Source organism: Pseudophryne corroboree, chromosome 4, assembly GCF_028390025.1.
Source record: "Pseudophryne corroboree isolate aPseCor3 chromosome 4, aPseCor3.hap2, whole genome shotgun sequence".
Taxonomy (NCBI): Eukaryota; Metazoa; Chordata; class Amphibia; order Anura; family Myobatrachidae; genus Pseudophryne; species Pseudophryne corroboree.
The window spans coordinates 614,838,151-614,852,828 of NC_086447.1; the positions used below are offsets into that span (position 1 = coordinate 614,838,151).

The following is a 14,678-nucleotide window of genomic DNA, read 5'->3' on the forward strand; positions in this document are numbered from 1 at the left end:
ATATCAGCGGCACCTTGGTATTATATTGTGCTCATTGTGTAAAAATAGTATACATACGTAGACCTACAAAGTTATTTGTACTGTGTTACCTTATAGCTAAAAGTAATACCGGAACCAAAACCAAACAAGCAGCTCATAGATTTGTTGGGACGACTGGTGAAGAGACAACAGCTGAGCATTACCTTGGAATGCTTCAATAACGCCTGTAAGCTGAACACTTCTTGTTTCTCTGAAGGGATTGAGCTGAGACTTTCGGCATACGGCAATCCATTGCCACCAAAACTCCACAATCCTCTCTGAAATAAAACACAGATCATTACATGACTGTACATTCAACCTTATACGATATACATTCAGCACGTCGAAATTCCGAATGTTGACATTGTCCAAATGCCAAAATAATTAGGATAGGCTGCAGTTAGGGTTAGTTAATAAGTCTATGGAAAAAGCATGGTCAACATGCCGAATGTCAACATTCACAAAGTATGTAGACATTCTGGCAATGCTGGCATTATGTCAGTGTCCTCATTCCGAATGTCGACCTTTTGTACTAACTACACCATTTATACCAAGTACATTCACCACATATATTTTTTATAGACCATGAGGAAAAAAATATAGTACATTTATATATTTTTCATTATGCATTGTCCGCATGTGCACCACGGAGCTAGATCTGCACCCATTGGTGAGAGATCTAAAGCTGTATTTTCTCTTTCCACTTTCAACAGTGATTGTCTGTCTGTAACAGATGTGAAAATGAACTACAGTACAGTATACAAACATGTACTGTACTCCTTTCTGGAAACCTGAAGTGGGTTATAACTACTCAACTACAGTAATGCTAGCAAAATGCTGTAAGAGAGAAAATCCCTAGCTAAAATACGAGATACTAATGCATAGTCTATACATTATTTTACCAGTTAAATAAGCTATCACTGTATTCAAATGAAAATACTTTCCTCTGGGGGTTGTGACGGGCATGTGACATTTACATGTAGACAGCACTATCAGAACTTATCTGATGTAAGAGTATGTAAAAAATTGTTTTTATTTCACCTAGATGGAACAACCTGGCTGCTAGCATTTGTCTGATATGTGACCTTAGCTATACACAGACTTGGTAGGAGGAAAAATGATGCCTCTTGGAGTCTGTCAGGTCCGGGTGTTTTTGTGAATCCGTTAACCTGGAACCAACCACAGGGGTAGGTGCTGGGGTATGAAGAAAACAGGGAGGACGAAGGAAGTTCCGTTTCATATATTTATTAAAGTAACAATTCAGTAAGGAGTTAAATGACTAGTTGTTAATCATCATTATACTGAAGTATTGCAGGAATGACAGAAATAATATGCAAGAGAAAACTCAGAAATAAATAAAAGAAATGTTCATGGAAACATATGCAAAAACAAGCTGAAGAATAAATGTTGAATTGTCCAAATATAAACAGGCTTTGATGCTGAACTGCAGATTGTGTTTAACTGGTTAATGCAGACATGGAGAATTAACTGTAAGAATTTGCAATGGAGTTTTAAGAGTTAACTGAGAGACTGTGAAGAATTATCCTTGTAATGACAACATAGAAAAAGTACTGAATTGGGTTACTTGCGGGTTCCGGAGATCACTGTGAAACTGTAGTAGATGGCGAGGTGATGAATGGGTTAAATGCAGAGTTGAACAAACGAACAGCTGAGGGAATTGGAATCCTCCAGACTTTGTATGATAGGCAGACAGACAAGGTAACCTCATGCAGGACACTGGGAATCCAAGTGTTTCCAATAGGTGTGCAATTGACTGATAGCACAATGGAGAGCCGGTAGATCTTTGGCAGTGAAGGCTGCAAAACGGACCTCTGGGAACGGAGGCGATATCTGGACCACGGGAATCACACAGGAATGCACGGAGAGAGTTCAGAGCTAGAGCACAGCTTTGATACAACAAAGCACTGGCCCAGAGTGACATAATCCCAGCCTACTTAAAGGCAGCACAAGCACGGGATTGGCTTACACCTGCCCACAGGTGTTTTCACAAGTGCTCAGTATTAGCTATTTGGTCTCCAACATGGCCACCTCCTATACAGCAGACACACCGCAGTGCCTTAGGCCATTTGGTCCCCGCACTCACAGTTCCCAGACTCTGCATTACCTGTGCCATTGATCACGCCGTGTCCCCACACGGGCGCACAGCACCGCGAGCAACCGCACTGGCAACGGATGAACCCCAGAACCCGCAAAGGTGAGAGACCGGTTCGTGACAGTACCCCCTCTTCTACGGGTGGTCTCCGAACACCTTTGAACCTTGTCAGGATTTTTGAAGAAGTATTTCTGTACCAGTCTTGGAGCATGAACATCTTCAGAGAAAACCCAGGATCTCTCCTCCGGGCCGTAACCCTTCCAGTCGACCAGAAACTGTAAACGTCCATATCGGGAACGTGAGTCCACAATCTCTTTAACTTCAAATTCCTCATTCTGCAAAGAGTGAACTTTAGGAGATTTGGACTGGGTAGTACGGAACTTATTGAGAATCAAAGGCTTCAGTAAAGATGTATGAAAGGCGTTAGGAATTCTCAAAGACGGTGGCAGCTTGACTTTGTATGACACAGGGTTGAGTACCTTTACAATGGGAAATGGACCAATAAACCTGGGAGCAAATTTCTTAGAAGGAACTTTGAACTTGAGATTGCACGTAGAAATCCAAACTTGGTCTCCCACTTTGTAATTCGGTACAGCTTTACGTTTTTTATCTGCAAAAGATTTATAACGAGCGGAAGTTTTGACCAAGGACTTACGTACACAACTCCAGATGCTAGATAGACGTTGAAGCTCTTGATCTGCCGCTGGGACCTCTAGGGCTGGCAATGGATGAAACTCTGGCACACGAGGATGAAAGCCGAAGTTAATATAAAAGGGCGTAGATTCTGAAGATGAATGGAAGAGATTATTATGAGCAAATTCTGCCAATGGAAGGTAGTCAACCCAGTCATCCTGTGAGGACGATATATATAGCCGGAGAAATGTTTCAAGGTCTTGGTTGACTCTCTCAGTTTGTCCATCTGTCTGAGGATGATATGCAGAAGAAAAGTTCAACTTGACATTTAAAGATGAACAAAGCGACCTCCAAAACTTGGCCACAAACTGTGTTCCCCGATCAGAAACAATTTCTCGAGGAAGGCCATGCAACTTGAAGATTTCAGAGATGAACAATCTGGCTAGTAAAGGGGCTGATGGTAACCCAGTTAATGGAATGAAATGTGCCATTTTCGAAAATCGATCCACTATCACCCAAATGGTATTTCGCCCTTTTGATGGAGGTAGATCGGTCACGAAATCCATTGAGATATGAGTCCATGGTTGTTTGGGTATGGATAGTGGATGTAACAAACCTGGTGGAGAACTTCTTGGACTCTTATGTTGGGCACATTTAGGACATGCTGCTATAAACTCTTGGACATCGGCTTTGAGACGTGGCCACCAATAAGACTGTTGAATAAACTTGAGAGTCTTTAGAACCCCAGGATGACCCATGAAGGAAGAGGAGTGAGCCCAGGTAAGCAGCCGTTTTCGAAGACTTGTGGCGACAAAGGTCTTGCCAGGCGGAGGAACTGGAGAGGTTCGAGTCATTAAAAAGGACCTAGGATTCACAATGGCTTGATTCGTGGTAGCATCATTTAATTCAGAAGAAGCAAAGGACCGGGAAAGAGCATCTGCCTTTTTGTTCTGAGACCCTGGACGATAGGTGAGTTTGAAATCAAATCGTGAGAAGAAAAGCGCCCATCGGGCTTGTCGTGGATTCAAACACTGAGCTGACTGCAGATACAGAAGATTCTTATGATCAGTATAAACTGTAATGCGATGTTGAGCTCCTTCTAGAAGGTATCTCCACTCCTCAAATGCCAACTTGATGGCAAGTAACTCTTGCTCACCGATTGCATAATTACGTTCTGCCGGGAGGAACTTACGGGAGAAATATCCGCAGGGATGGACCTTTTTATCTTCAAAGACTTGTGACAACACAGCTCCTACTGCTTCTGTAGATGCATCCACCTCTAGTAGAAAGGGACGATTCAGATCAGGCTGTCGAAGAATGGGGGCTGACACAAAGGCTTGCTTTAAATCAGAGAAGGCTTTGATTGCTTCTGAAGACCAGTTCGTAGGATTTGCTCCCTTACGAGTTAGGGCTGTGATGGGAGCAGCTAACGTAGAATAATTCTTAATGAATCTCCTATAGAAATTAGCAAAGCCGAGAAATCGCTGAATCCCCTTGAGAGTTGTAGGAGTGGACCAATCTCGGATAGCTTGTACCTTACCGGGATCCATACATAGCTCTGATCCAGAAATGATGTAACCAAGGAACGGTATGGAAGATACTTCAAAAGTGCACTTCTCTAACTTACAATAAAGTTGATTTTTCCTCAGACGTGTCAGTACCTCTTTAACTTGGTGACGGTGAGACTTTATATCCCTAGAGAATATTAGGATATCATCCAGGTACACTACTAGACACTTGTAGAGAAGATCACGAAAAAGTTCATTCACATAGCTTTGAAAAACTGCAGGTGCATTACAAAGACCGAAAGGCATTACAAGGTATTCGTAATGCCCATCCCGGGTATTAAAAGCAGTCTTCCACTCGTCCCCTTCTCGGATGCGGATTAAATTGTAGGCCCCTCGGAGATCCAGTTTTGTAAACACAGTAGCTCCTTTTACCCGGTCAAATAATTCTGGAATTAAGGGTAATGGATACTTGTTTTTCACAGTGATCTCATTGAGTCCACGGTAATCTATGCATGGTCGTAACCCACCGTCCTTCTTAACGAAAAAGAATCCGGCTCCTGCAGGTGAAGAAGATGGTCTGATAAATCCTTTGGTTAGATTTTCTTGTATATAATCAGACATAGCTTGCGTCTCTGGGATGGATAGCGGATAAATTCGTCCCCTAGGAGGTGTTTTACCCGGAACCAGGACAATTGGGCAGTCCCATTCGCGATGAGGAGGTAGAGAGTCTGCTGCTTGTTTACTGAAAACATCCGCAAAGGATTGATACACCGGAGGTAGGTCGGGAAGGCTGATTGACCGGAGAGGTACAATTGAGGCTAAACAGTTCTTGGTACAAGATTTACCCCATGAAAGGACTTCCATGGTTTGCCAATTAAGTTGAGGGTTATGTTTCTGCAGCCAAGGTAAACCAAGTATCACATCTTGAGAGGCTTTGGGAATCACGTAGAAGGAGAGGTATTCGGAATGGAGCACACCAACTTTCATCTTGAGACATACGGTTCGATGAGTAATTATACCATCTGGAATTCGACTTCCATCCACTGCTGTAACGGCAACTGCTGCTTCCAGAGGCATGGTTTGAACTTTAGACCGCATGACAAAGGCTAAGGAGATGAAGTTCTCGGCTGCCCCAGAATCTAGGAGAGCTGAAACTTTCACTGTAGAACTTGGCACTTCTAATTGAATAGACAAGGTTGGCTCTTTCCCAGAACGTGATTCTAGAGTAACTCCTAGCTTAACCTCTCTTGAATAAGCTAGGAGCGAGAGTTTCCCGGTCGGAGTTTGCAGAATTTAACTAAGTGTTCAGAGGACCCACAGTACATGCAGAGGTTACCCTGTCGACGACGAAGTCGTTCCTCTTCTGTGAGGCGAGAGCGCCCAATCTGCATAGGTTCGTCTGTCGTTACCGGAGACTGTGATGAAGAATCTTGTCGAGGCCTAGGATGATAACGTGGACTGGATCGCTCTGCCCTGGATTTCTCTAAACATCGCTCCCTGTAGCGTAGGTCAAGTTTGTTACAGAGAGAAATCAATTCATCCAGTTTAGTTGGCACATCCCGGATAGTTAAATCGTCCTTGATTCTCTCAGAAAGTCCATTCCAAAACGCGGCGATCAGGGCCTCCTCATTCCAGTTTAACTCTGAAGACAACGTGCGAAACTGAACAATATATTGATTGACAGGACGTAAACCTTGACGTAGACGGAGAATCTCCAAAGATGCTGAGGTGGTCCTGCCGGGTTCGTCAAAGATTCTCCGGAAAGAAGATACAAACTCTTTGTAATTAGAGAGGATAGGATCACCTCTCTCCCATAATGGTGATGCCCACTCCAGAGCCTGACCGGAGAGGAGGGCAATAATATATGCGACCTTAGAACGAGCTGATGGGAAACTGGCGGACATCAGTTCGAACTGGATCTCGCATTGATTCAGGAATCCCCTGCAAAGTTTTGGAGTTCCGTCAAACTTACTCGGAGAGGGTAACTGCAAGCGGGACGTAGGCAGCATCACAGGAGAAGCTGTAGTGGTAACTGGGACAACCGGAGTTGGAATCTGGACTTGAGACGTTTTAATTGCTGTATGAAGAGTCTCTAAACGGTCTGCCATAGTTTGCATAAACTGCACTATTTGTGTCTGTATAGACTCCTGGTTTTCCAGACGGGAAAGGATATTTGACGTAGCACCGCCTCCTGCGAATTGGTCACTTGACGGATCCATGTGGCCAGTGCTTACTGTCAGGTCCGGGTGTTTTTGTGAATCCGTTAACCTGGAACCAACCACAGGGGTAGGTGCTGGGGTATGAAGAAAACAGGGAGGACGAAGGAAGTTCCGTTTCATATATTTATTAAAGTAACAATTCAGTAAGGAGTTAAATGACTAGTTGTTAATCATCATTATACTGAAGTATTGCAGGAATGACAGAAATAATATGCAAGAGAAAACTCAGAAATAAATAAAAGAAATGTTCATGGAAACATATGCAAAAACAAGCTGAAGAATAAATGTTGAATTGTCCAAATATAAACAGGCTTTGATGCTGAACTGCAGATTGTGTTTAACTGGTTAATGCAGACATGGAGAATTAACTGTAAGAATTTGCAATGGAGTTTTAAGAGTTAACTGAGAGACTGTGAAGAATTATCCTTGTAATGACAACATAGAAAAAGTACTGAATTGGGTTACTTGCGGGTTCCGGAGATCACTGTGAAACTGTAGTAGATGGCGAGGTGATGAATGGGTTAAATGCAGAGTTGAACAAACGAACAGCTGAGGGAATTGGAATCCTCCAGACTTTGTATGATAGGCAGACAGACAAGGTAACCTCATGCAGGACACTGGGAATCCAAGTGTTTCCAATAGGTGTGCAATTGACTGATAGCACAATGGAGAGCCGGTAGATCTTTGGCAGTGAAGGCTGCAAAACGGACCTCTGGGAACGGAGGCGATATCTGGACCACGGGAATCACACAGGAATGCACGGAGAGAGTTCAGAGCTAGAGCACAGCTTTGATACAACAAAGCACTGGCCCAGAGTGACATAATCCCAGCCTACTTAAAGGCAGCACAAGCACGGGATTGGCTTACACCTGCCCACAGGTGTTTTCACAAGTGCTCAGTATTAGCTATTTGGTCTCCAACATGGCCACCTCCTATACAGCAGACACACCGCAGTGCCTTAGGCCATTTGGTCCCCGCACTCACAGTTCCCAGACTCTGCATTACCTGTGCCATTGATCACGCCGTGTCCCCACACGGGCGCACAGCACCGCGAGCAACCGCACTGGCAACGGATGAACCCCAGAACCCGCAAAGGTGAGAGACCGGTTCGTGACAGAGTCATGGATTTAGATAATGATCTCTTATCTGGAAAACCAGAAAAGATTTCCCCTATGGCGCTGCAATGGAAACAGCAAAAGATAGAAACATAGAATTTGACGGCAGATAAGAACCACTTGGCCCATCTAGTCTGCCCCTTTTTTTTTTATCCTTTAGGCAATCTCAACCCTTTTTGAACCTTAATTCTTTGTAAGGATATTCATATGCCTATCCCAAGCATGTTTAAATTGCTCTACAGTCTTAGCCTCTACCATCTCTGATGGGAAGCTATTCCACTTCTCCACTACCCTTTCTGTGAAGTAATTTTTCCTTAAATTTCCCTTGAACCCCCCCCCCCCCCTCCAGTCTTAGTGTATGTCCTCGAGTTCTAATATTTCTCTTCCTTTGAAGAATGTTTCCCTCCTGAACTTTAAGACCCTTGATATGTCTGAAAGTTTCTATCATGTCCCCCCTTTCCCTGCTCCCCTCCAAACTATACATGTTAAGATCTTTTAGCCTTTCCGGGTAAGTTTTGTGATGTAGGCCATGCACCATTTTAGTTGCCCTTCTTTGTACACTCTCTAATGTATTTATGTCCTTCTGGAGATATTGTCTCCAGAACTGGACACAGTATTCCAGATGGAGCCGCACCAATGACCTATATAGTGGCTTTATCACTTCTTTTTTTCCTACTACTGATTCCTTTCCCTATGCAACCAAGCATCTGACTTGCCTTTCTCATTGCTTTGTTGCATTGCTTTCCTGTCTTCAAGTCACTTGAAATAGTGACTCCTAAATCCCTTTCCTCCTCAGTAGTTTCCATTATAGTACCCTTGATACTATATTTAGCCTTTGGGTTTTTGAGACCCAAGTGCATGAGTTTGCATTTTTTAGCATTAAACTGTAGTTGCCACGTTCTTGACCATTTCTCAAGCCTACCTAGGTCATCAATCATTTGTTTTACCCCTCCCGGTGTGTCTACCCTGTTGCATATCTTTGTATCATCTGCAAAAAGGCATACCTTCCCTTCAATACCATCTGCAATGTCACCAACAAAGATATTAAAGAGAACTGGACCAAGTACAGATCCCTGAGGTACTCCACTGGTAACATTTCCCTCCATAGATTGCACTCCATTAACTACAACTGTCTGTTTCCTATCCTGCAACCAGGTTCTTATCCATTTAACTGTTTTATAATCCACCCCCACGCTTTCAAGTTTATTTAGCAGTCTGCGATGTGGGACAGTGTCATATGCCTTACTAAAGTCTAGATATGCTACATCTACAGCTCCCCCTTGATCTATTATTTTCGTCAAAGAGTCAAAAAAGTCAATAAGATTTGTTTGGCATGATCTCCCGCCAGTAAATACATGCTGTTTTGGATCCTGTAAGTTGTTTGATTTAAGATATTCCACAACTCTTTCTTTTAATAGTTTTTCCATTACTTTCCCTACTACTGATGTAAGGCTTACTGGTCTGTAGAAACTTGCTTCTTCCTTACTTCCACTTTTGTGCAGTGGAACTACATTTGCTCTTTTCCAGTCCTCTGGAATAGCACCTGTATTTAGTGACTGGTTAAATAATTCTGTTAAAGGTGTAACCAGCACATCTTTTAGCTCTTTGAGTATCCTTGGGTGTATCCCATCTGATCCCATTGATTTATCTACTTTTAGTTGTGAAAGTTCTGTTAGGACCTTCTCCTCTGTAAATGTACTTTCACCGGGTCTATGGGCTATGTGGGCACGATTTAGTTACATAGTCCGCGCATGTCCATCACGCCGTGTCAGACAGTCTATTGGTGTCACCGTCAACACGTGCAGCGGAGTTCATTACGCCAGGTCACGTGACTCCATTGTTGTCAGTGAGGCCTATGTTATGGGGGCATTATGTATCCGGATCACGTGGTCCGACGTCTAACACGCTGGGTCACGTGGTGTCTTTACCCGGCGGCATTGGGTCTGGTACATGCTAGTGGGGGTGTTCCCGCTCGCGTCACTCTGACGAGTTATATGATGCCAGCATTTTGTTGCCATGTAACCATGGTGACCAGCCTCTGCATGAGTTTTTTCATTCAAACCGCGGGATATAGTATTGCCGCGAAAATCGGGTGAACCTTCTGTTTAGTAACTTGATCATTGGTACACAATGATGTCAATCATGTACCCTGACACCCTTTTGATTGGTTCACTAATTTAAATCAATTAGATGCATACACTATTTATAGGATCATGTGTATTGTGATGTTTGTTTGTGCACCACAGCTGACCAGGAGCTGAATTCTACATGTCAGTGGTATGTTATATGATTTATATGCTTTTTACTATGTGGATTTTAATTGCAAAATTATGGATTATTTGAATCTATATATTTTTATATTTCTGCATTTTATAGGTACTCACACTGGTAATCTTGATAAAGACGCCGCAGAGCATTGAAACGCGTTGATACAGTGTGATACGTGGCGTTCAACCAGCACCATTCATATATGTGAATCTGTTTGACATATTAATATCCGGATTATATATATGTCAACTGTTTAACATCGTTCCCATCTATGGTATGGCTGTTTGTTCACCACTCTGAATTTTTTTAAACTCTTAAATAAATGAGTTTCTGTTCCTAATGTTGGTCCCTTTCTGGTTTTATAACTATGTTATGAGGGAAATTGGCTCCCACCTATACAGTGAAGATTGACTTTGCGCCTTAAAGAAACCTTTACGTGTTTTACATCATTTTAATAAAAGTAAGCATACATGTAAGGACCCTTTTTTGACAAGTCTTCAAAAACATAATTTGGGTGACCTTTCTCAGATGGAGGTGGATCTTGGATTTGGGACTGTTTTGCCACCATTACCATCTTTCTACACATTGGGAAGAACTTAATTAATTTATTCTTTGCAGTACTACACTATGTTGTGTTTTATTTTTGTTTCATGTTGGTTTGACTATCTCCATACTTACATTGTGAGGACCATTGGACAGTTTGGACATTTGGACGCACAAAGTGAGACTGTACTTTTCATTTTTCTATCTCTTATCTGGAACCCAGCAATAAAACTGGAGGATGAGAAGACTTAATTATCAAACAGCCAGTCCAGGTCAGGAAGGTATAAGAAGGTTATGTGAATCTCACTTCTAAGGAGGAATGGAATGTTGTGCCCATCTGGGCTAACCCCCCTCCCCTATATAGTGCAGGACCACTACTTGGAGGGAGTGTATGATTCCTAAATGTGCAGTGTCCAGCAACGAGATAGTTAAAACAAAAAGATAGGAGAGAACGAGTACAGCTGTGAGAGTATAATTGTACTTCTCCCTCAATGTTGGGTGTTCATTACTTGGGGGAAATCAGCCACCAGCAAGAGATGCACCATCCTAAAGTGTGGTGTCTCCCACAACGGAGACCCTTAAGATCTTTTGGTGTATATGCAATAGCGGGCGAATTGGCAAAAAAGGCGAATTCCGGGACGTTTTCGCCTCCAAAAATCAATTCGCCTATGCAGTGCAGTCATTTTTCGCAAAAAAACGGCCCGTCAAAATTCGCCTTTTCTCAATTCGCCTTTTTCCGAATTCGCCTTTTCTGCAATGGTACAGATGCTGCAATTCGCCTCCAGCATATTCAATTCAAGTTTGGAAATTCGCCTGCAGTGCTTTTAGACAGCAAATTCGCGATTTTCAATCCGCCACACTTTGGAGGGTGAAAACAAATAAAAAAATTTTAAACATGGTTTTTTTGGTGTTTTTTTTTTTGGGAATAGCAGATCTATTTATCTTAGAAGGGATTAGGTTTTTTTTTTTTTTTGGGGGGAGGCACAAATATTATTTATATATTTTTTAAAATAATATTTTTTTTTTTTATTTTTATTTTATTGCTGGAACGGTAAAATCTGAAAAAAAAATGGCGTGGGGTCCCCCCTCCAAAGCATAACCAGCCTCGGGCTCATTGAGCTGGTCCTGGTTCTAAAAATGCGGGGGAAAAATTGACAGGGGATCCCCCGTATTTTTAAAACCAGCACCGGGCTCTGCGCCTGGTGCTGGTGCCAAAAATACGGGGGACAAAAAGAGTAGGGGTCCCCCGTATTTTTAACACCAGCATCGGGCTCCACTAGCTGGACAGATAATGCCACAGCCGGGGGTCACTTTTATGCCGTGCCCTGCGGCCGTGGCATCAAATATCCAACTAGTCACCCCTGGCCGGGGTACCCTGGGGGAGTGGGGACCCCTTCAATCAAGGGGTCCCCCCCCCCCAGCCACCCAAGGGCCAGGGGTGAAGCCCGAGGCTGTCCCCCCCCATCCAATGGGCTGCGGATGGGGGGGCTGATAGCCTTTGTGTTCAAAAAAAAGATATTGTTTTTTCCATTAGTACTACAAGTCCCAGCAAGCCTCCCCCGCAAGCTGGTACTTGGAGAACCACAAGTACCAGCATGCGGGAGAAAAACGGGCCCGCTGGTACCTGTAGTTCTAATGGGAAAAAAAAACCCAAATAAAAACAGGACACAGACACCGTCGACAGTAAAACTTTATTACACACTGCCGACACACACATACTTACCTATGTTCACACGCCGACATCGGTCCTCTTCTCCATGTAGAATCCCGGGGTACCTGAAAATAAAAGATCAATATACTCACCTCAACAGGCTCCAGAGATAAATCCACGTACTTGGCAAAAAAAGAAAGCGCATTTACCCGCACCAAAAACGGACTGAAAGGGGTCCCATGCTGACACATGGGACACCTTTCCACGATTAAGATCTGTCAGTGACAGCTGTCACTGACAGGTCTCTAAGCCAATCAGGAAGCGCAACTTCGTTGCGCTCACCTGATTGGCTGATCGCTGTGACAGCGCATCGCACAGCTCCCTCCATTATATTCAATGGTGGGAACTTAGCGGCTAGCGGTGAGGTCACCCGCCGGTCAGCGGCTGACCGGCGGGTGACCCCACCGCTAGCCGCTAAGTTCCCACCATTGAAAGTAATGGAGCGGCTTTGCGAGGCGCTGTCAGAGTACAGACGGCGTCCAGCCAATCAGGTGAGCGCCACGGCAGTAGCGCTTCCTGATTGGCTGAAGGGACATCAGTGACAGGAGTCACGTGATGTCCCGGCATTCGGGGGAAGGGATCTGATGTGAAAACATTGGACCCCTTTCAGTCCGGTATGGCTCGGTGTTCGGTTTGTTTTTTTACAAAGTACGTGGATTTACCTCTGGACCTCTGGACGCTGGAAGGTGAGTATAATTTTTTGACAGGTACCCTCGGATCGTCGGAGATCGTTGCAGTCGGCGTGTCAACATAGGTAAGTATGTGTGTGTCGGCGTATGAAATAAAGTTTTACTATCAAGGTGTGTGTGTCCTGTTTTTATTTGGGTATTTTTTTCCCAGTAGTACTACAGGTACCAGCGGGCCCGTTTTTCTCCCGCATGCTGGTACTTGTGGTTCTCCAAGTACCAGCTTGCGGGGGAGGCTTGCTGGGACTTGTAGTACTAATGGAAAAAACAATATCTTTTTTTTGAACACAAAGGCTATCAGCCCTCCCATCCGCAGCCCATTGGATGGGGGGGGACAGCCTCGGGCTTCACCCCTGGCCCTTGGGTGGCTGGGGGGGGGGGACCCCTTGATTGAAGGGGTCCCCACTCCCCCAGGGTACCCCGGCCAGGGGTGACTAGTTGGATATTTGATGCCACGGCCGCAGGGCACTATATAAAAGTGACCCCCGGCTGTGGCATTATCTGTCCAGCTAGTGGAGCCCGATGCTGGTGTTAAAAATACGGGGGACCCCTACTCGTTTTGTCCCCCGTATTTTTGGCACCAGCATCAGGCGCAGAGCCCGGTGCTGGTTTTAAAAATACGGGGGATCCCTGCCCGATTTTTCCCCTGCATTTTTAGAACCAGGACCAGCTCGATGAGCCCGAGGCTGGTTATGCTTTGGAGGGGGGACCCCACGCCATTTTTTTTTCGGGTTTTTCCCCGTTTTTTCCCGTTTTTTAAAATCGCGGTAAAATCCGCAAAATCGGCCGATTTTCGCCCGCGACTCTGGCGAATCCGTTTTTCATTGCATATGGTGAATTCCGGAAGCCACCTTCCGGAATTCACCTGGCGAATTTGGTCGAATTGAAAAAACGGCGATAATTGCCGCGATTTCGCCCGCTATTGCATATACCCCTTTGAGTTTTTAAGTTTACAATTTCCTGCTAAGATTAATTAACAAACCAAGTAACATAAAAGACTTGTTGTTCTTTAGTTAAGCTTAGCATTTATCATGACATATTGCTTAAACAAGTGTAAATTAATTTTACAATAGAAATAACATTTAAATAGAAAAAATGCACCATTTTATTATGTGCAATTTATTTTTTCACACCTCCTTTTTAGTGTATTGCTGTCTATTTAGATTTAAAACAGTAAACCTACTGATGGATGACACTTTGCAACCCCAGTGCATAAGCAGATCCATACACTTTACACACCAGGACCTGTTGCTGAGCAGCACACAGCCCTATATGCTGCAGCATTGAGAATATGGATAGAGGGCTAACCTAATGCTAATGCATCTTCATCACTAGTTTCAGAAATTACACCAACCCTATCATGGGTGCAAGAGATCAATCTTAGATAGATGTCCCATTGGCATAGGCTACACACCCACAACATTCCCATGAGACAGTTTTCTACTGCAGAAATGCTGAGTTGTTGGCTACCTGACACCCAAAAACTCCCATTTCACATACTGAAAGAAGTGAATGAGATGCATCCAACTTTGCTAGAATTTACTAGACGCAGTAACTAATGTGGTTCCCCTGACAGCTCCATGCCAACTTGTGCAATGGGCTAACTATACCCTTCTCCAAAGACTGGACAGGATACACACCTAGACACTATATGGGACTGCACCTCCAGCCTTCTGGTGGCTTCTTCTCCCCAATCGGAAAGATAATTTATCACAACATATTAGCAATAACGGAACTAATGCTGCCACGGGGAAGTAGGTAATTATCTCCAATTTCCTGCTCCATGCATTGGCGTACCTATAATGGATGCAGGGTGTACAGTGTACACGGGCCCTGGGTCCAGAAGGGACCATGCGGCACACCC

General features: G+C 44.0%; 1 protein-coding gene across 2 annotated transcripts in view; it reads right to left on the reverse strand.

Annotated features, from left to right (window-relative positions):
- The window catches only part of SERAC1 (serine active site containing 1), a 408,753-nt gene that overhangs the window by 104,208 nt on the left and 289,867 nt on the right, over positions 1–14,678 (reverse strand). For both annotated transcript variants that reach the window (XM_063917652.1, XM_063917651.1), the window contains one exon: positions 183–296. In XM_063917652.1, the coding sequence (XP_063773722.1) occupies positions 183–296 (114 nt within the window). The remainder of the gene's footprint in view (positions 1–182; positions 297–14,678) is intronic.